General features: G+C 40.8%; 1 protein-coding gene across 1 annotated transcript in view; it reads left to right on the top strand.

Annotated features, from left to right (window-relative positions):
* PAH (phenylalanine hydroxylase) overlaps positions 1 to 21,542 on the top strand; it is a 108,397-nt gene extending 86,855 nt beyond the window's left edge. The window contains exons 6-13 of the mRNA XM_006888546.1: positions 4,990 to 5,186; positions 6,415 to 6,550; positions 8,316 to 8,385; positions 11,705 to 11,761; positions 15,021 to 15,116; positions 16,309 to 16,442; positions 18,073 to 18,188; positions 21,499 to 21,542. Coding sequence (XP_006888608.1) covers positions 4,990 to 5,186; positions 6,415 to 6,550; positions 8,316 to 8,385; positions 11,705 to 11,761; positions 15,021 to 15,116; positions 16,309 to 16,442; positions 18,073 to 18,188; positions 21,499 to 21,542 — 850 coding nt within the window. The remainder of the gene's footprint in view (positions 1 to 4,989; positions 5,187 to 6,414; positions 6,551 to 8,315; positions 8,386 to 11,704; positions 11,762 to 15,020; positions 15,117 to 16,308; positions 16,443 to 18,072; positions 18,189 to 21,498) is intronic.
* The last annotated feature ends 446 nt before the right edge of the window (positions 21,543 to 21,988 follow it).

Below are 21,988 nucleotides of genomic sequence, written 5' to 3'. Positions count from 1 at the left end.
TGGGGAGGAGGGTGGAGAAAACAGTGCAACAATGAATGAATGAAAACCCAAAATCTCTGTAAATTTTCATTAAAAATAATAAAATTTTTAAAAAAAACAACAACACAGCTCACTGAGAAGAAAGGCAAGAGGACAGGACTAAAGATAGAAGTAAAAGCAATTTATCAGCAAAGATATATTCCAAAGGGAGGAATGGACTGGGTTCTCCCCATTGAAAGGGAGGAGGGGAGAGGACATGATGATAGTTACATTCCTGAGAGAGGAATGGGTCACTCTCCAAAAGAAAAGAAATGGAGAGGATGCCCTGTGGGTTACTGGTTAGTACAGCTGCCTCGTTTTCTCATTTGGGCAAACTTTGGAGCATGAGTTAGGACCATGGGGATGATGCCACGCAAGTTCAAGATTTGGTGCGCAGTTCTTACACCAGTCTACAGTTTCCGTGATGCTACTGGTCACATAATGAGTATCTCACAGCACCTAAAATTGTAATTAGCTTGCTTCAGAGACAGTCTTTACTGTGCATTTCAGGGCTGTGAGGCACTTAGGTCCCCCAATAAGGCAAGGCTATCTGTTTTCTTGGTTTGTTTTGTTGTTCTTTTAAGTAAAAGTTTACAGAAAGTTTGGAGTTTCAGGCATTCATTGATGCCGTTTCCTCCCATCCCCTCCTTTATCCCTTCCCCAATTCACTTCCTAATACACTTCTTGTTCTTGATTGCTAACTATCATCATGTTGTTGTTGTTGTATACCACAGAATCAGATCCCCCACCTCTGGTGGGTTTTTAGAGGCAGCTGACAGCACGGGAGGAGATTGTCCATCCTTCTCTGTCAGAGCAGCTGGTGGCCTCAAACTGCGTGTCTTTGAGACTGCAGTGCAGCTTCTTACCACTAGGCCACCAGAGCTCCCTTACTTGTCATATGGTTTTGTTTGAATAAGGCCTGGTTTTAGCTACTTTGCTTGATTATTTTTCTCTGCTAGAGAGGTTCGGTCTGCAGCTGGCCTGAAGCCTCCACTCTAGGAATTGGCTTCTCATGTCTTAGTGGCAGTTATGTAAGGGAAGGTTTTGGGTTGTGTTTGATGTGTGTTATTGGATGTCAGTTGAACTTTTGACCCCAGGGTGGAGGCTGGCTAAAGGGTGTGTCTTTAAAAATCTCATAGTGAGGTCTGTGGCTGGCAGGGAGCTTCCACGCAGGAGTTGGCTTCTTGCGCCTTGATGGTGGCCATTCTAATTTTAGAATGAACATTCTTCAAGTGATACAGCAGTCGTTTGTCTATTTGCTGTACTGAATAACTTAGAGTTGCCGTGGTGCTGAACACTGTGCCATGTTGTTGTTGTTATGTGCTGTTGAGTCGCTTGCGACTCATAGCGACCCTATGTACAACAGCCCTAAACCCTGCTCTATCCTGTGCCAATCTCATTGCCTCTGACACATCCATCACGATTACCCCAGTCACTGAATCAATCCACCTCATAGAGGGTCTTCCCCTCCTGCGCTGTCCCTCCACTCTGCCCAGCATGATGTCCCTCTCCAAAGACCTGTCTCTCCTTATAACATGTCCAAAGTATGTCAGGCAAAGCCCCAGAATCCTTGCCTCCAAGGAGCAACCTGGTTTAACCCTCTCTAGGATGAATCTATTTGTTTTCTTGGCAGTCCATGGCACATTCAGTACTCTTCTCCAGCACCACAGCTCAAAGGCGTCGATTCTCCTTCTATCCTCCCCAGTCATTGTCCAACTCTCTGATGCATAACACGTGATTGCAAAAACCATGGCCTGTATCAGGTGCACCTTAGTCTCCAGAGAGACACCGTTGCTCTTGAGTCATGTCAAATTCATAATGGTTACCCATCATGGACAATGTTTGTAGGAGCTGCCAGATTGATTCAGGTTGGGAAGCAGGATTGGTATCCACTTCCTAAACTAGATGCCTCTAGAAACTCTATAAACGTACAGAAATTATGTTAATTATAGAACAGAGTGCAGGTCTTTTATAAGGGTCACTATGAGTTGTATTCCTTTTGATGACACTTAACTACTGCTAAATGAGACTAGTGTTGTTATATTTGAAGGAACATTCATCCACTTTGTGCATTACTCTTTGTCAATGTGCTGTATGAAGTAATCTGGGTTTGCTGTGATGCTGAACCTTGTGCCGTTGGGGTATCAAATACCATAATGGTTACCCAATATGGACAGTGTTTGGTGGAGCTCCCAGTTGCAAAACAGGTTTGGAAGCAGGAGTGGCATCCAATTCCTCTGGAAACTCTATGAACTTGGAGAAATGACAATAGTTATGGAAAGGCATTAGGTCTTTTGCTTATAGAGTTGCCATGAGTCGTGATGAGTTCCTTCTGATTTTAGCTAATTCATTTGACCTTTGCCTTTAACATGAGTTTCTGACTTCCTTACCTCATTGATAACTACCCTAACATTCTTTCCTCCTTGATTTTGCTTCATTTTGCTTGACCCACTAATTTTGTCTCTAAAAATTCTGTAGCTGATTTATTTGTAATATAATCAACAAATTCTTCAAAGGTTAAGAATCTTGAAGAAATTTACATGCCTCAGCAAAAGCAGAAGTTTAAAAAAAATGCACTAAGTTTAATTCCTAAATAGATAGTGGAAGCTAATGTTTGTGTGTGCACATAATAAATCCTGAAATAAGTTTCTTTTCCTGTCATGTTTCTGTTATCCTTAAAAAAAACCAATCAAGGAATCATCCTTTACTAATTACTTAAAGTAGCCAAATCCTTTGACAGATACTCACATATTGCATCTTTAATCTTCTCTGCAACCCTAAAAAGTAGGCTCATCTTTATTTGACAGATTTTTTTTAAAAGGCTCAGAGAAAGAGAATTACTTGCCCAAGGTTGATAGAAACCTTTCCTAGGAAAACCTAGAAAGCTGGAAGCTGAGTATGCCGACTCTGTTGGAAACCTGTCTGCTTTTTCCCGGGGATGCAGGAGTTCTGGGCCACTGATGTCAGGGTTAGGATGGATTGCCACAGGAAGTATTGAAGGAGGATAGAAGATGAGGAGTTGCACTGCCAACTCCTAAGGACATCTCTCAACAGTTCAACTCCACCAGGAGCTCCAATGGAGAAAGATGAGCAGTCTCCTCTTGTGCTATGCTCAGCATCTGAAAAATCCTCTATCGGGTCAACTATGACTTGATTCCAACTCAACAGGAATGAATGAGAGTGGCTAATGTCCTTTACATAATCCCTGTCTAAAACAGTGTTGACCTGCCTTCAATTCTTAAGCAAAACATTGTCCTTTCCCCCCTTTGATACCTGCCTATCTTTCTGTAGAAAATAACAATGGCTTTAATGTCCTTGTTATGCTACAACTCTGAAAGGACAGAAGGGACCTGCTTGAAAGCCTAGTGATAATCAATGGTTCCAAAGTAAACAGCCCTGCCTTGTCCCAGACACTGTGTACCCTGTTACAGAAAACAGGCGTGACAGGTCTGGAGCCCAAAGCACGTCACTAGTTTTTTGAAATCGGCCTTTGGTTGATTTTCTTTGTTTTTGCTGTTTGGAACATTCAGATCATTCTTAGACAGCTTTGAAATGGATCCCTCAAACTAAAGACTCTCACAATATAGTGTTTCTTAGAGTTTGTCAGAAGCCAGATGCCTGGGCCTCCCCTCTCTGACACAATCAAGACCTTTGGGCAGGCCCAGCATAACCATAACAAGCACCGTGCAATTCTGTTATATCATAGCCAAACATGCTCAGATAAAGGAATCTTGTGTCTACTAGTCACAGAAATTCCTTGACAACTTCTCAGGGTCGGAAATATCAAATCTACTCATGCTTTACTTTAAAAGGAGTTTCAGGCTCATAGACAATGTACAGCACCCAGTTTATCCTACAGACTGACGTGGTGTAAGACCCTATGTTGCTTCAACTCAAACAGAGATTGTTTAGCTTAGAAAAAGGAGGGATTCTTCCATTCAGCTCACTCTCCATCTTCCTAGCTATCTTACACCTGTTACTTTATGTATTTTTGTTACCTGCCTGGCTGTGAAAAGTTAAGTGATTTTCCACTCAGGGATATGATTAGAGAGGCTATTGCTGGGCCCTGTGGTAGCGATTTCTGACTCTTAGCCATTCTCTTTGTGGAATGAAACACTGCCTTGATTTGTGCCTTTCTCACAGTTGTTGATGTTCTTGGACCATTGCATGCAACGACTGTGACAATCCCCTTTTTACTCTATTTCACCCATGAAACATCATATTCTTCCTCAGGAACTGGCTTATCCTGAGGACATGCCCAACGTGTATGAGACAAAAGTCTCACTATTCTCACCTCCAAGGAGCACGCTGGCTTCCCTTCTTGTTAAGAGAGATTTGTTTGTTCACTTGGCACTCCTTTGTATATCCAGTATTCTTCAGCAACACCACGGTACAAAGTCATCAGTGTTTCTCCTTTCAAATTCCTTGCTTTACTCTCCAGTTTTCACATACTATATGAGGGCAGAAAAGCTGAGTGACTTCTCCCGATGACATAGCATATTCTCGGTATAGGTGGCGAGATGAGAGCTTATATTGTTATTAGTCAAATCACTCTTCCACATGGAAAAGAGACATAAATGTGTCTGATACCAAGAAGTGGGCTTACCTTCTTTAAAATAGCATTTTAAATACATCAGAGTCTAGGCAAAGAGCTCTGGTGGTGTAATAGTTAAACACTCAGCTACTAACTAAAACGGTTAGCAGTTGGAACCTACTCAGTGTCTCCATGAGAAGGGAAAAAAAATCCTGGAGATAGGTTCCTCGAAAGATTATAGCCTGCAAACCCCTACAGGGCATTTCACCTCTGTCACATGGATGGCTGGGAGTCAGACTCAGTGGAAAGGCACAGGACCAGCAACACAGTCTGGGTGGTGACTCTTGCAGGCTCCGTGTTCTGTCTCACTTCACCAACTTCGTATTCGTCCTCTTCTCGGTCCTGCTGGATTAAAATACTTCTTGCTTGTCTTCTAGTGGACAGCCCATCCCTCGAGTGGAATACACAGAAGAAGAAAAGAAAACCTGGGGAACGGTGTTCAGGACCCTGAAGTCCTTGTACAAAACCCACGCTTGCTACGAACACAATCACATTTTCCCACTACTGGAAAAGTACTGCGGCTTCCGGGAAGATAACATTCCGCAACTAGAAGATGTCTCTCAATTTCTACAGAGTAAGTCAAAGTCAGGGCGAAAGACCCCCTGGGAACTGATGGGGGAAGGTTGGGAGAGGGGAAGAAGGGTGGGGCAGGAAAAGAAGAAAGGAAATTTGAGTGGCTGTTTTTAAATTTTATTCTGATTTACAAAGTTTGAGTGCATTGTTTTTCACAAAAGATCTTTCCCATTGAGTGATTTTTGAGTGTTTGTGGCAATGCATGGAGGTTGATTCTCCCAAGAAAAACTAGACTCATAAATATACTGCCAAAATACAGTCCCAAATACCTTAAACCCTGAATTAGATAAGCTTACCTGCTAGTTAACTGGCATGGGACATAGTTCATCATATGGCCAAGAGCAGACCAGAATGTGTCCTTCAATGGAAAAGCATCAGAACTCAAACTCACTGCCCACAGATTGATTATAATAACCTTTCATCGGATTTCCAAGATTGTAAATCTTAATGCAAGGAGACCTCCCATCTTTCCTCTCCAGAGCCAAGCACAGATTCGAACTGATGAAGCTGTATGGCATTTTTGTTCTTAGTAAAACATCTTTCTAAACACTCCAGTCAGAACAGTCACTGTTGCTCATGGAGTGGAGTGTGTCAGATGTCGTGGGGATAGTGGAAGAATACTGCTTTGATACTTTTTCTTTCTGGAAAGTGTAGTGACAGTTCTTTCCTCACTCTGCAAGTACAAAGAAAGTAGAGCCCAAGTGCCCTTCCCACTAATGATTGGGTTTTTTTTTTCTATAATAATCACTCACTGTCATTCATCCATTGTCCTTGATTTAAAAAAATGACTGTTAGGTGAGCTTCCATCAGGTCTCTGAGTCTGTAAATCATGTGAGAGGAGATTGTTCATCTTTCCCTAGTGAAGCAGCTGGTGGATTTGAAAATAGTTACAGCTAAATATATCAAGTTCTCCCAATGTGCTAGGCTTTGGGGTAAGTATTTAATAATCATTCTCTCTCTCTCTCAGTAGAATAATCCTAAGAGGTACCTATCCTCATCTTGAAGATAAGCTTACTGTGGCCTAGAGAAATGAAAGAACTTGACTTGAGTCACCATGCAAAAGTCACTTGAGATCAGAGACTCAAAGCCAAGCCAACTTGGTATCAAAGCCTTTTCCCTAGCAGCTGGGTGTGTGACTCCCTCACGCCAGCATCTCCCGTTCTTCTCTGGTTCCAATGTGGTGACATGTGAGTGTATTTTATTTTTGGTTTTCCCTTTGTGCTTCTCAGCTTGCACTGGTTTCCGGCTCCGGCCTGTAGCTGGCCTGCTTTCCTCTAGAGATTTCTTGGGTGGACTGGCCTTCCGAGTCTTCCACTGCACACAGTACATCAGGCACAGCTCCAAACCCATGTACACGCCTGAACCGTGAGTATTAACCCCAGCAGTCAGCCACTGCCTTTGCTAGTAATCCTTGAGAGGATTCTGACTTAGCAAGCCTTAGCAAACACTATATCCTTCTTCCCCAAGAATGAGGTCTGGGCTCATTGTGGGCTGATTTATAAGGATAGTTGACTGACTTTTTAAATGGTGACAGCTAGACAGAAACTCCCTCACTTTGAGAATTTGCTATCATCTTAGACTAGATTGATTGGAGATTTGGGCACCTGGGAATCCTGTGTCAGTATTCATAGCCTCCTGACAGTAGGAATGAAGTTCTGAAGATATTATAGAAGTTAGAACCATAGAGTTCCAAGTGGAAACAGAGACAAGAGGTGGTTATGCTAATGTTACCGTAACAACTCCCTGGATATATGTGTACTGGGGAGCTCTGGTGGTGTAATCTGTGGAGAATTGCACTGTTATCTCGAAAGTGGTGCCTCTCTGGGGGTGAGACTTCACCAGCAGCCCCTGGGGAGATTGGTGGGCAATCTCCTTCCGTGTGATTTCCAGCCTTCCAAACACTTGGTGGAGGGTAAATTATGAGTTGGTTCCAACTCCACAGCAATGAGTTTGGAATTATTATGGGATGTGGGTTTTTGTTTTTGTTTTTTTAAGATTGTTTCTCTTTCTTCAGGGAAACAACCAGTGGATTCAGACTACTAACTGATCAGTGCAACACATAACACACCATACCTTTGTTGCTGTTCGTAGGCAACACTGAGTCAGCGAGGAGTCATAGGGAGCCTGTGACCAGCAGATCAGAACCTTACCTGTCCTTCACCGTGCTCACGCCCTCAGCGATGCTCGAGCTCGTTGTTGCAGTCCGAGCTCGTTGTTGCAGTCGCTGTGTCAGTCTACCTCCTTTGGGGTCATTCTCTCTCTCTAGTTGACCTTTCCCAGCATGCCTTTTTCCAAGGACTGGCACTTCCTGAGTACATGTCCAAAGTGTGTGAGTTAAAGTCTCACCACCCTTACTTACAATGAACTTGCACTCTTTGCTCGCACTTCTTCCAGATCTGGGGTCTTTTTCACAGCTCATACAATAGTTAATAGTCTTTGTCAAATCCACCAGCTCCTTGGGATGGTTTTAATCTTTATTTGCCTACATTGCATTGTGGTTGAAGTTAGAGAAGGACTGGCCACTTTGGTGTCACCATCATTATCTCAGCTAGATCGAACATACATAGTCAATACAAAACAAAACAAATCCTAAAACAATGGAATTTTCAAAATTATTTTTTTTCCTGCCCACAAATCAAAAGAGACCTCCCTGTAATGGACCTGCCATGTGAAATGTTAAATAAATAGAGGATATCTTCCCTGACTTGTTAAGAAAGGAATAGGACTATTTTTGTAATCCTTTCAAGAATAACTGAGCATATGATATCTTCACAGGGACCCCAAACCAAAGGATAAACCAGGACAGAGATACTCACAACCCACAGTTCTTTCAGATAAATAGGAATAACATTGGTTTTCCTGTTCCGCACTCCACTGCACACACTCCTAGGATCCCCTGACTATGGTATTCTGGCTTGTTCAAACTTCCACAGTTCCATTCTTCCTTTTCTATTTTACCTTTTCTCCTGGGTCTTCAAACCTCAAGCTCTACACACCAGTCATTCTTGGGAATGAGGCCATAAACCCAACTGGGTTCATGCCTTTCTTCCTGCCCAGTCTTTAGATAGGAAAACTGTGCCATTTGCTTATAACCTTCTCTCCTGCCAAGCTCTTTGCATTTTTCTTTCAGTGACATCTGCCATGAACTGCTGGGACATGTACCTTTGTTTTCAGACCGTAACTTTGCCCAGTTTTCCCAGGTAAGAAGCAAATCTCTTTCATTTTCTCGTGTTAAGACTAGCATTTGGATTGCTCAAAGGAATGGTGTCCTTATGTCCTCCACAGAGGTGGAAACCAGGTGCAGTGTTGCTGTGACACCTGGGAATGAACAGGTTAATTAGCCATTCCAGGGATCCCCAGTGTGGGGGAGGGGAGTCACTCACTCTCCGAATTATGTGTGTTGTTGAACTTGCCAATTTCCTTGGCCCTACCACATATATTTCCAGAGCTCTTCCATCTATGAAAGAAGTAACTTCACTTTCTTCCAGGGTTTCCTCCTTTTCATTTGGATACTTTGGGATTTTCCACATTAGCCCCTTAATTGTATTTCTTCCCTGATTAAATGAAAGGACATTTTCTAAAAATACAGTGTGAATCATCCGTTTCATGGCTGGCTAAAAGAAAGATCCAAATGTCTCATCACCAGCATCAAAGCAGCAGACTAGACTTCAATTAATCTTTGCTGCAGTTCACAGTGGTGAGAAGACTCAAAGGACGCTTTCTGGATAAGTTAAAGAAGTCTGTTGTTCTCTCTGGGCACTAAGAAGCAGCCTAGAACTATGGTGGGGTTGCTGAGACCATGGGAGAGTTGCGTTATGGTTTGATGTACTCAGAAACCCCATGGGGGTGTAACTCAGTGGTAGAGCATTTGACTGCAGAAACACCACCTCTGTGACCTGGGAGAGTTACTCTGTTCCTCAATCCCCACAGGAGCGAGCTGATTAAAAAAACCTCTCTTTCACTCTTCTTTTTAAATTTTTTTGTTAGTTTGCATACAATGATTGGTATACTTTATTTAATTAATGTACATTGTGTTTTATACAACCATTCATATTCATTGTATTTTATATATTCAATCAGTATTCATCTATGCCTGGAGTGGCAGCTAGATTGGAACCTCCAGTTAATCACTTTACCAGCGCACCACTAGGGCTTCTTCCTCAGAGCCCTCTTCATATCAATTTTGATAATGCCATTGTTGTTGTTAAGTGCTGTCGAGTCAAGTGCGACTCTTAGTGATCCGATCCTATGAACAAAAGATCAGGGCCCAGTCCTGTCCTGCGCCATCCTCACACTTCCTGACACACACGAGCCCACTGCAGCATCCACCTTCTCAATCCCCCTGGTTGAGGGTCTTCCTCTCCTTCGCCAGCCCTCCACCCTTCCCAACATCAAGTCCCTCTCCAAGGAATAGCACCTCCTAGCAACATGTCCAAAGCATGTGGAGCAAAGGAATGCTTCTAGTATTGCATACAAACAAAGAGCAAAATCTATTTCATCATTAACTTCTTTCTTTCCCACACGACCCACAAGTAATCTTTCAGAAAAATATGTATTCTACCTTCAAAAATCTATTTCCTGTTTAATCATCAGTGGAAAAGTCTCACACTTTCTCATCACAATTCCTATTCATCACAACCTAATCATCATTGTTCTTATTTCCCATCTGGGGGGCTCACCGAGAACCTCCACCGTTTCTGCCATGGGGCTCCTGTTCTCACATAGAATTCAGATTCAGTCCTTGATCACATGACTCAGATTACATAATTGCTTTGCTCAGAATTCTACAATGGATTTCCATGTCACTGAAATGAAAAGCCCAGACCCTAATTTGGCTGAAAAGGCTCTATCTATGTGATCTGGTCCAACATGCCTGTTTGATATCCTCTACCATTCTTATCTTACTTGTTCACTTTTCAAACCACACAGGTCTCTCATTGTGTCCTGAACCCACTAGCATCTTTCTGCATTAAAGAACCCCGGGAGGAGGGGTACACTTAGCCTGCAATACAATAGCCTTAGATGTCACCAGAACTAACAACCCTACTTCCTTTAAGTCTTTACTTAAAAAATCATTTTCTCATGATATTTAACCTGCAACCTTATTTCAAATGAAAACCTTTTTCACTCCCTTGCCATAATCCACCCCCTTCTTCTTGTCTACTTTTATTTTTTTTCTTTCCAGTGGAGAGTTAACATCTTTGAAGAAAACTGTGTATATGCTTATTATTAATTTCCTCTCTCCGCCCTCTCAGATTTAAACACCACAGGACAAGGATATTTTTTCATTTTGTTGATTGCCTACCATGTTGTTGTTATGTGTCACTGTGTCAACTGTGACTCAAAGTATGACTCATAGCAATCTAGTGCACAATAGCTCTGAACTCGGCTCTATTCTGAGCCAATCTTACTGTCTCTGACATATCTACCCTCATCACCTCAGTTATTGTGTCAGTCTATCTTATTCAGGTCTTTCCTCTTCTGTGCTGTCCCTTGACCCCTCCAAGCATGCTAGCTTTCTCCAAAGACTGGTCTCTCCTGGCTACATGCCCAAAGTATGTCAGACAGAGTCTTAAACTCCTTGCTGCCAAGGAGCAGCTTGGTTTCACTCTCTCTCAGACAGACCTGTTAGTTCTCTTGGCTGTCCATGGTATGTTCAGTACTCTTCAGCACCACAGTTCAAAGGCATCAATTCTTTTGTCATCCTTGATCATTGTCCAGCTCTTTGATACACAGCAAGTAAATGCAAAGACTATGGCCTGGATAAGGTGCATCTTAGTCTCTAGACTAATATCTACCATGTAGAAGACACTAAATAAATACTAAAACAGGGAAGGCACTAAGGTTTTTAATGAACAATATAATAAAAAAGACAAATACATAAATAAATATAAGTAAGTCACAAGGCAGACTGGAGCAAATGCAGTAAATGAGACTAGTAGAGTAATTCTGCTGTGTGGAAAATTGTCAATAATATTTCATATTATATACATATAATTTATCTATCTCTATTTTTATCTCTAAATATCATCTGTATCTTCTATATCATCTATATCCTCTATCTCTGTTTCTCTATCTCTATATCTATCTATCTGGATAACTTTTCTGTAATTCATTTGTGATATTTATATTTTACATAGTTAAAACTCATCTGAGTGTTCCAGAAATGTTCCAGCTGTGCTTTGAACAGAAAACTACTGAGCAAGAGTGGAGATGAGGCATCAGACTTGAATTTACCATGTGAACTTGGACTAGTCACCTCCCTTCTCTGAGCCTCAGTGTTCTCATTTGTGAAGCAAATAAAAGGTTTATAGTGAAAGGTTTACCCTGTTCTAGAACTCAATGCTATGACTGTCAACAGGGTAAGCTTGACAAAGTGTTTAAGATTATTTTTAGTTCTTCTGAAGGTATCTGGCCTCACATCATCTTTCTGGTCAGGGGCCAGCTTTGCCCTGTAGTAAAGGCTGAAGATACAGAGACGCCATACATGCTAATAACTCTGTTTCTCCACAATTACAGGAAATTGGCCTTGCCTCTCTGGGTGCGCCTGACGAATACATTGAGAAGCTTGCCACGGTAATACTTTCCATATTCCGGCGTTCCTTGGTGGGAATCCTATAGCCCATATTCTCTATATCATTGTGGCTTTACTCCTCTCCTGAGGAAACAATATTAGAATGTACCAGAATGCATTAGCAAATGTGAAATTTCATATTTTGATGTTTCCTTAATGGTTTAATTTTGAAATCAGGTGTGTACTCGATATTTATGTGTCATTTTAAACAAGAAGGTCTTAACTCAAAACCATAAAAAGGTCCATGTTTATTGGTCTGACAGAGACTTGTGGAACCCAGGAGACAAAGACCTTTCATTATCCTTCGAACTTGGAATAAAAGTCACTCCTGAAGCTCAGCTTTCCACCAAAATAATAAGTAGATCTACAAGGTGATCAAAGAAACATTCAATGTCTAGGATAACCAAAAAAATCAATAGAGCACTATCTACTGAGAATAAGTCCTTGAAGGAATGAAAGCATAGAAAAGAAGGATTAAGGGAAATGAGAATTACAGGAAGGAAGTGGGGAAAGTGTGACTACATTGTGGTTATTTTAATTTTTAGAATATGAAATGTATTTGAGCAATTGAGTGAAAAACAAGTCTACTTTGTAAACTTTCACTCAAATAACAATATTTTTTTTAAAAAATAAGCTAAATATCATCAAGACACCATTAATCAAAAACAAAGCAAGAAAAACAACCAAATTCAGTGCTGACAAGGTTGATTCTGGCTCATAATGACTTTATGGGACAGGATAGAACTTCTTCATAGAATTTCTAAGAAAGCAAATCTTTATAGAAACAGATTGCCATAGTTCTCTCCCTCAGAGTGGCTGATAGAGTCTACTCTGCACTGAAGTTAGCACTGGAGTCTTTCCTTCCCCAGACAACAAAGATGGAAATGGGAGTGGGCTTCCTCTTCTTCCCAAACATGTCCCTCTCATGGGCAAGTCTGATGAGACTCTTCCACTGAGGCAGTGACTTTATAGAGCAGATCATTACCCTTTGCGCATTTTTCAATCTGAGAACTTATCTCCTCAGTGTAAAGGTCAAATTTCTTATCATTTGTTCTGGCTGGAAGTTAAAAAAAAAAGTTGTAAACTCTAGGAACTCAAATGCATTAAGAATCCATCATTAATATGTGGCAATGTGGAAATTTACAAATGCCATTCATCAGAAAGGTCAAACATTCCTGTTGACCACTTTGCTCTGAGACTCTTAGAAATGAGCTACTTTTCCATCATCTTCGAAAGTTAGTTGTTGTTTTTGTTGTGGTTGTTAGGTACTTTTGAGTGAGGCCTAATTGATATCTATCTTATATGGGACACACACCAAAATTCAAACTCATATCTGTAGACTTGAAACCAACTCAAAGCTGACCTTCCAGAGAGTTTTTGGAGGCTGTAAATCGCATGGGAGGAGATTGCCCAACTTTGTCCTACTGAACCACTGGTGAGTTTGAATCAGTCTGTAGAAGCTCATCTTTGGGTTAGCAGCGCAGCTCCTTACAACTTGCAGCCAGTGCTCCCCATCTTATAGACAATAGAACACAACTCTAGTTGACTCTGTGTCATCTCCCAATCGTTAGTATGTTTGGACCCATTTCTGCGGCCACTGTGTCATTTTATGTTGCTGGCGGCCTTCCTGTTTTTTAATGACCCTCTACTTTACCAGGCATAATGTCTTTCTCCAGGGACTGGTCCCTCCTGATAACTTGTCCAAAGTACGTGAGATGGAGTCTTGCCATCCTTGCTTCTAAGAATTCTGGCTGTACTTCTTCCCAGAGAGATTTATTTATTCTTCTGACAGTCTGTGATATGTTTAATAGTCTTTGTCAACATCGTAATTCAAATGAGTAGAGTAACTAGTATCCTGCCAATCTCAAAAGTCCATCATGAGGCTTGAAAGAGTTAAATGAACATAATTTTTTAAATTCCAGGATCTTTATATATGCAAGAAGTAGCTTTCAAAGAAGCTGTAGACAGAGGTAGAATTTGTCACTTATAAGAAGGAAATTAACTTGTAGGAACTCATAATATCCTATTGTTTGATATAACAATGATCAAAACCCCCCACACCCACTCTGTAGTATTCATAAAAACTCTTGAGATTATTGACTTCCTGGGCTGGAATAGCCTTGTGTTCATGTTGCCTTATGCACATTTTTCCACCTCCCTGAGTTGAAGACTCCTTATCTGCATGTGAGATCTGATTGACTGAGCTCCAGAAGCTTTCACAGACTTAACAGTGTTAGTACAATAAAACAAGGTGTTGGTGGTTCATGGTAGAATTCCTGCTTCCTGTATGAGAAACTTTACTTTTGGCCAGTGCACAACATATACAACCATTATCCATCTTTTAGTAGTGACTTATATTTTTGTATGATGCTGAACAATTTTCAAAGGAGCTTCCATGCTTAGATGAACTAGGAAGAAAAAGTCTGACAATGGAATGTTTTAAATTGCCAGTGAAAAACTTATAGAATGGTCTGCTCCTTAACTGATCATAGGAATGACGTAAGATCACAGGGATGTCATAGGGTCACCATATTCAGAGGTCACCTGAATATCAGCTAAAAAAGAATAAAACAGTTCAAGAAATTAAATTGTAGCCAACCCTTTATTCTTTAAGACCGCGATTGTCTCCAGGACTTGACTGGTTTCTGGGTTTTTCTTGACTCTGTTAGTAAGGTTTATGCCAGAATCCTAGATCCATCTTCTCCATGCTAGGCATTTAGGACACGTTGAACTAGGATAGCTGAAAGAAAAGGACTTGTTTAGTACTTGTAATGGCTGAAACCTGAAATGTCATAAACACTCTAAATTTTAGAATGAATGATGAGATTCTCATTAATTGTATCACCAAACCCTCCTACCTTCCTCTGCTGATCCTGAAGGGATTCCCCAAGAAGCCTGTCCAATTTAATGGAATATCTCACTCAATTAATGTTCTCTACAGTAGACAAAAGCAAAAGGGATTGAAGAGTTCCTGTTACGGATGAAGAATGTGTTGGAGATGTCCTGTGAAGGCTCACCTTTGGGGGATCTCATAAGGACCTTTCATGACCTTCTATCGTATTTTGTCTTTGTTCAGCTATTGATTCAATGAGTGACTAAATACTGTGAGACATAGAACACAGAGAAGTGACCCTAGATCCATGCTTGCTCATAAAACGTCCCTGCATAGATTCCCATTTGATCCTTGTTGTTCTTAGACATAGGATATATGTTCTCATCCCGTTCCTTAGGATGTGCTCACAGCTTGAGTTTCCATTGCAGATTTATTGGTTCACTGTGGAGTTTGGGCTCTGCAAGGAAGGAGACTCCATAAAGGCATACGGTGCTGGGCTCCTATCATCTTTTGGTGAATTACAGGTATGGCTCTAACAAAAATCAAGGATGGATTTTAAGGCGTGGGTACAGGAAACCTTTTTTTTTAATGCTGTTGAAATCACAGTATATACATTTTGAGTTATACTCTGGGATTTCCTTCCCCAGTGACTGGTCGGTACCTTAGCATGACTATGGTATTAGATGTAGAGGATACAAATGCACAGATATCCAATTCAGAGGATCCTCCTTGCTCAAAGGTTGGACTACACCTACAGATTTGCATACACACATTTTAGACAATATATTTTGTTTCTGTTGATCATCTTACTTGATTCGGGCTGGAGTAAATAAAGTACTCCCTTCTGTCTTGGCTGTAGGGAGCTCTGGTGGCCTACTGGTAAGAAGCTGCTCTGAAATCCAAAAGAAAAACAATTTAAATCCACCAGCTGCTCCACAAGAGAAGGATAGGCAATCTCCCCTCATGTGATTTACTGCCTCTGAAAGTCCACTGGAGGGGCAACTATGAGTTGGTTCAACTTGATGTCAAATAACAACAACAGGGAGCTCTGGTGACCAAGTGGGTGGGGAATTGCAAGGTTAGACAAAGGATTCACAGTTCCATCCATCAACTGTTCCTTGGGAGAAAGAAAGGCAAGCTCCTCTAGTGTGATTTACAGCCTCTGAAAGCCCACTGATTGGTTAGTTATGAGTTGGTTATAATCTGATAGCGATGAGTAGAGTAGAAAGGGTAGGATCTAGGATTGTTGTTGCTGTTGTCATTGATTGCTGAGAGTTGAGCATGACTCATAGCGACCCTGTGAACAAAAGACCAGAGGCCTTTCTAGAACTATCGTTGTTTCTCCAAGTTCATAGAGTTTCCAGAGGCATGTGGTGGATATAAGATAGGCTGGATAATTTGGTTTACCACATTTGAGGTAGGCAGCTCTGGTGATCTAGTGATGAAAGAGTTGTGCTGCCAACCAAAAGGCATGCTGTTCAAATCTGCCAGCTGCTCCTTGTGAGAAAGATGGGCAATCTCCTCCCACGCAAGTTATAGCTTCTAAAATCTCACTGGAGGGTTAGCTATGAATTGGTTCAGACTCACAGCAACATTTGGGCTAAGGTGTACTAAGAATCAAAATGGCATGGGAGAAGATGCAAAAACAGCATATGGGAGGCATTGGAGCCCACTATCCCTGGTTTAATGAAAACTTTTTTCACCTGGGGCCAACAGTACTGTTTATCAGATAAGCCGAAGCTCTTCCCCCTGGAACTGGAGAAGACAGCTACCCAGGAGTACAGTATCACAGATTTCCAGCCTGTGTATTATGTGGCTGAAAGCTTCAGTGATGCCAAGGAAAAAGTGAGGTGAGTCACAGGCCAAGGTAGGCCATCAGCCCTGTGTATTTCCCAGTTGTGTCTGGTTCAGTACAACAAGTCCCATGAAAATCATTGATGTGTGAGTGATTGTGGTTTGTTTAGGAGCATGAAACCTAATGCCTAGAGCAGTTTTGAGGAGCAAATAAGAATTTATCTCCTCAGGCTACCTGCCCTTGACCCTTTCCACTCTGTTGGAAGGTGATCTCTTTAGTGGCATCTGTTTTCCCAGTTTAATGGGTAGATATGCCCTTTCAGAACAACTCATGGTTGGCAACACAGTCAGTCACCTGATGCTTTCCACTCAATGTAGCTGTTAAGTCCAGGCACCAAACCCTCTTAAGTACAGCGTGGCCACATAAGCTTCTAATCTGGCAGAGCAACATTTGAACCCAGTCAGTCTGACTCTAGAGCTTGATTTTCTAATCACTGGGCTATCCCATTCTTGTCAAAGTCACTGAGTCCTACCGTCTCCCTTGGACTTGTCGGAATGACAGCGTCTACTTTAACCAGGGTGGGGGGCAACTCAGAATTATGATTTATTAAGACTTTGTACTTTAGAAACCATTTCAAAACTCATTGGTAATTATAGGGTCCTGTGTTCTTTATACAGGCCCTCATGTCAGATTCATCTCAGAGCAAGGAAAAAAAGATGGTAAAGAATTTAAGAGCACAGGCAAGGGTCAAATTGCCCATTTCTCTTCCCACTTTCACAACTTCCTGGCAAGATGACTTTGTTGAGCCACGTGCTTTCCCTAAATCTCTATTTCCTCATCTCTAAAATGAGAACAGTAAAAGTAAGCTCCACATCAAATTGTTGTGAAAATTAAGTTAAGAATGGTATTTGTAAAGAATATAGAATAGCTGGAAAATTAACATTTCCAGATATATATTCAATTTTACTATTAATATAATATTTTCTTTGACCGTAAGAGTTATTTCCACTTTAAAATTGCTTTTCAGGAGTCTGAGAGCTTTTTTTTTATATATAACATTTCTTGACCAGATTTTACTCATTATTTTGACTTTATTAAATAATAAGGGTCTTTTACATTATTATAATCTTAGCTTTTGTTGTAAAGTCACTATTTGTGGAACAAAGTGAATAAATAAATATGTATTCATGGGGGGGATTGATTACCATACAAAACAGAATAGAATTCTAGGGCTATAGAATTTCTAGGGCTAGAAATCTTTAAGGAACACACGCAGTTTACACATGCAGTTATTTCCCCTTAGACTGGAAGTTCCAGTCCACCCTCAGATACCTTGCAGGAAAGACCTGGTGCTTTACTTCCTGAAATTCAGGCTTGTGGAAACAAATTATATTCTAATATACATAGGTTTTCCATAAGTGCAAGTTGACTCAACTGAAGCTGATACTGGTATCAGCTGATACTGCCGCTGTATATGTGTGTATATTGTATATACACACAGGCACACAGAATGTGGAAGCTCCCTCAAAGAACTTTCCTGAAACTCATTTCACTTCTCAACCTTTGCTTCTGAAGCATCAACTCCAGTGAGGTTTCCTCAGTATGAACAGCACAGTGAAATACCACTGAGACATTTTCTAGCGTTAGTTTTCCTCAAGTGGTTAAGTCTGTGGTTTTGGTTTTAGGAACTTTGCTGCCACGATCCCTCGTCCCTTCTCGGTGCGTTATGATCCTTACACTCAAAGGATTGAGGTCTTGGATAATGCCCAACAGCTTAAGATTTTGGCAGACTCCATCAATGGTAAGCCGTTTATACCCTTTGATATCACGCCTACCCCAGAAATAGAAGGTGGTATTTTCTTGACTTCACTACAGGAAAAATAGAGACAATGATTGAATATACATTAAGGAAAAGGTGTCTCCAGATGAACTGTGGGTTTATTGAGGGAGAATAACTTGGCAGGAAGGAAAAGCCATGATGGCACAGTGGATAAAATGTTCGGCTGCTAAACCAAAGGTGGCTGATTTAAATTCACTAGCTGCTTCGTGGGGAAGTATGAGGCTGTCTGCTCCCTTAAAGTTTTATAGTTCTAGAAACCCCAAGGAGCTGTTCTGTTCTATACGGCAGCTAGGAGTGTGAATCAGCTCGGAGCCTGTCAGTACGGTTTGGGGCTCTGTTCTTATGGACAATCCACGTCCCTGTGGTCCTTTGTAGCTGATATCTGATCTATAACCTGATGTGAATGAGTAGGGCACCATCATACCTTAATCCAATAATCTAACTAGATTGATTTATCTTCTTGGACCATCCAATCTCACATTTTAACGAGCATCACAATCACTTGCAGTGCTAGTTAAAAACTGATAGTTCTAGATTATAGTCCAGACTAAATTGGCTAAATTTCAAGTAACGTTTGGGAATTTGTATATGCAATAAATGACCCAGGTGTTTCTGACACAGTAAATTTGTTTGAAACACAGTTTTAATGATTTAGCTCCTTGTAAACATCTAAAGATAACAAATTATACACCATCAAGTCAGAACCAACTCATAGCTGACCTTCCAGCAGGTTTTCAGAGCAACAAATCACACAGGAGGAAACTACCCATCTTTCTTCCTCTGAGCAGCTGGTTGATTACGAACCACTTGCCTTCAGGTTAGCAGCACAGCCCCTTACCACCAGGCCACCAGAGCTCTCTAAGGATAATCATATAAAGAGACATAGAGTAGTGAATGATTTCCCCAGCAAGAAATTTGTCGATTCTTCCCTTGGAAAATTACTTATGGAGAGAGGTAGCTAATTACACTTGTAGCTCTAGCACTTCAAAAACCTTCTTCCTATCAATACTATAATTGCCTAGGCCTTATTTCCCTAAGGGAGCGCTGGTGGCTTAGTGGTAAGAAGTTGTGTTGTGATCTCAAAGGCATGAGGTGTGAGTCCACCAACTGCTCCTTGGCAGAAGGAGAGCCAATCTCCCCTGTGCAATTTACTACCTCTGAAAAGCTGCTGAAGTATAAGGTATGGGTAGATTCAGCACACAAGAAGAACATTGCTCCAGCAACAATAGCAAAGTTCAACAGAGCAGCAAATAACAAATGCTAGAGAGGCTGCAGAGAGATTGGAGCTCTTATTCACTGCTGGTGGAATGTAAATTGGTACAACCACTGTAGAAGGTGGTCTGGCACTTTCTCAGAAAGTTGGAAGTAGAAATACCATTTGACCCAGCAATGCTACTCCTAGGAGTATACCCTAAAGAAACCAGAACCACAACTCAAACATCCATTTTTACTGCTGCATTATTCACAATAGCAAAGAGATGGAAGCAACCCAAGTGCTCATCAATAAACAAATAGATAGAAAAACTATGGTACATCCACAAAATGGAATATTATACAGGGTTGAAGAACGATGAAATAGTATAACATTACACAACATGAGGGAGCCTTGAGGACATTATGCTAAGTTTCATCTCAGTCACTAAAGGATAAATACTATGTAGCACCACTGTTCTAAAATAGGGCAGATATAGGGTTGGAGAGGGAATGGGGAAGAGATGGGTAGACAATTAACACCGCATTGGAACAGACGAGGGGAAGAACTGTTTATATGGAGTACATGAGTATACATTATATGTATGAGAACAGTTTGGAACAAGAGGAGCATTGTGGGGAACAGGGAGGGAAGGAAGGGGAGAGACAATGTGCACTAAAGAATAGATTTAAAATTGTTTTTTTTAAAAAAGCTATAATGGACAGTGACTAGGGACGACAGAAAGAGAATTGATGCCTTTGAGCTGTGGTGCTGGAGAAGTGTGTTGAATATACCATGGACTGCTAGGAGAACAAACAGATTCATCCTTGTGAGGGTAAAACTGGGCTGCTCCTTGGAGGCAAGAATTCTCAAAGCTTCGTCTGACATACTTTGGGCATGTTGCAAGAAGGGACTCGTCCTTGGAGAGGGACAGCACAGGAAAGAAAGACCCTCTATGAGGTGGATTGATTCAGTGATTTGGGTAATGGGAGTAGGTGTTGTGAAGACAGAGAGGTTTGCACAGGATAGAGCAAGGTTTAGGACTCTTGTACATAGGGGCACTATGATTCACAAGCAACTCAATGGCACATAACACCAACATAATGAATTACATATGATGAACTATCAAAACTATCACTGCCTTGAATTGCTATGGAATAGCATAATACCCATGGAGACAAGTCAAGATATTATTAGGCAAATCTGCTGCCCAAGACCTTTTTTTTTTTTTTTAAATTGGTTTGCTTACAAAGTTTGCATACATTATTTCACACTATTTCTCAGTCATATTGTTTTTCATACAATCATTCTCACACACTATGTTGTATAAAATGAATCACTTTTGGACCTTGCCCATCATTACCCTGTCTTTTCACCAGGAGGCAAAACCAAGACCTTTTTTTTTTTTAAAGGGTAAGGAAGCTTTACTTGGTGAACCATGATTCCCTTCCTGTCTTCCTTTGTCAAGATTATTAGATTTTTGGTTTTTAAAATTCCAGCTATCCCTACAATATTATCAAGGAAAGGGGTTGTTGTGACTTGGTTTCATTTTGTGATAATTTTTCATAATTATATTATATAGAAGGAAAAGTAAAAAAGTGAATCCCACTGCCATAAGAGATCAGAATGGTGTAGCAAGTGGGACTCCAGAGAATCCCCCAAGAAAGCCAAAAGCCAAAACTTGAGAGAGAAAACTACCACGTGGTCACCAAGACCTCTTTAAAGTGCTAGAAAGCAAGGATGTTACTTTAAAGACTATGGTACAACTGACCCAATCCATAGTATTTTCAATTGTTTCATATGCATCTGGAAGTTGGAATATAAAAAGATAAAACATTTTTTAAAATGTTCTTAAAAAGAAGAACATTGCTGCAAGTAAGCTATACATTCCCTCACAGTCAGGCCAGAACTTAGCTTATCCATCCTTCCACTGATGTCTACCTAGTGTTTGTACCCCAAGAACATGTGACTTGTTCAGTAAGTGATTTAGGTGGAGTGAAACCCTGACCGCAGCAATGGGCTCGTTGAAGATTGGCACAAGATCAGCAACTAACATGTGGATAATGTGTTTCTTTGTAGGTGAAGTTGGAATACTTTGCAGTGCCCTGCAGAAAATCAAGTGAATCTTGGAAGGGAAGGATGAGGGAGGAGGGCAGAAACTGGTCTACCAGCTGACGAATCTTGATGGAAATCCAACTACTTTTTGTGTTTTGTCAGAAAAAGTCTGAAAAGGCAAACAATTTTAAATGGCATACTTACATTCTTTGTAATAGCAAGATGGTGATCAAAAAACCAAACCAAAATTCCATATTAACATATATCAAGGAAAAAAACATAACAGTGGCTCATTCATGATCACGCATAATTAAGATATGAAAATTTCATGACCATAATTGAGTTTAAATCAACAATGTCACATTGCTGTGACAACTATTGTTTATTTTAAAAGTAAAACAAATTATTTTGTTATTTTCCATAGAGAATTCTGAAACAATATTGTATTATTAAATGTTAAACAGAATTGTCATTAATTGAAGTCTCAGGCTCAAAATATGTATTATATATATAT

The sequence above is a fragment of the Elephantulus edwardii genome, unplaced genomic scaffold, assembly GCF_000299155.1.
Source record: "Elephantulus edwardii isolate Elephantulus edwardi_28Jun2011 unplaced genomic scaffold, EleEdw1.0 scaffold00068, whole genome shotgun sequence".
Lineage (NCBI taxonomy): Eukaryota > Metazoa > Chordata > Mammalia > Macroscelidea > Macroscelididae > Elephantulus > Elephantulus edwardii.
The sequence above is the reverse complement of the archived record's forward strand: the minus strand, read 5'-3'. Positions and strand labels throughout refer to the sequence as shown.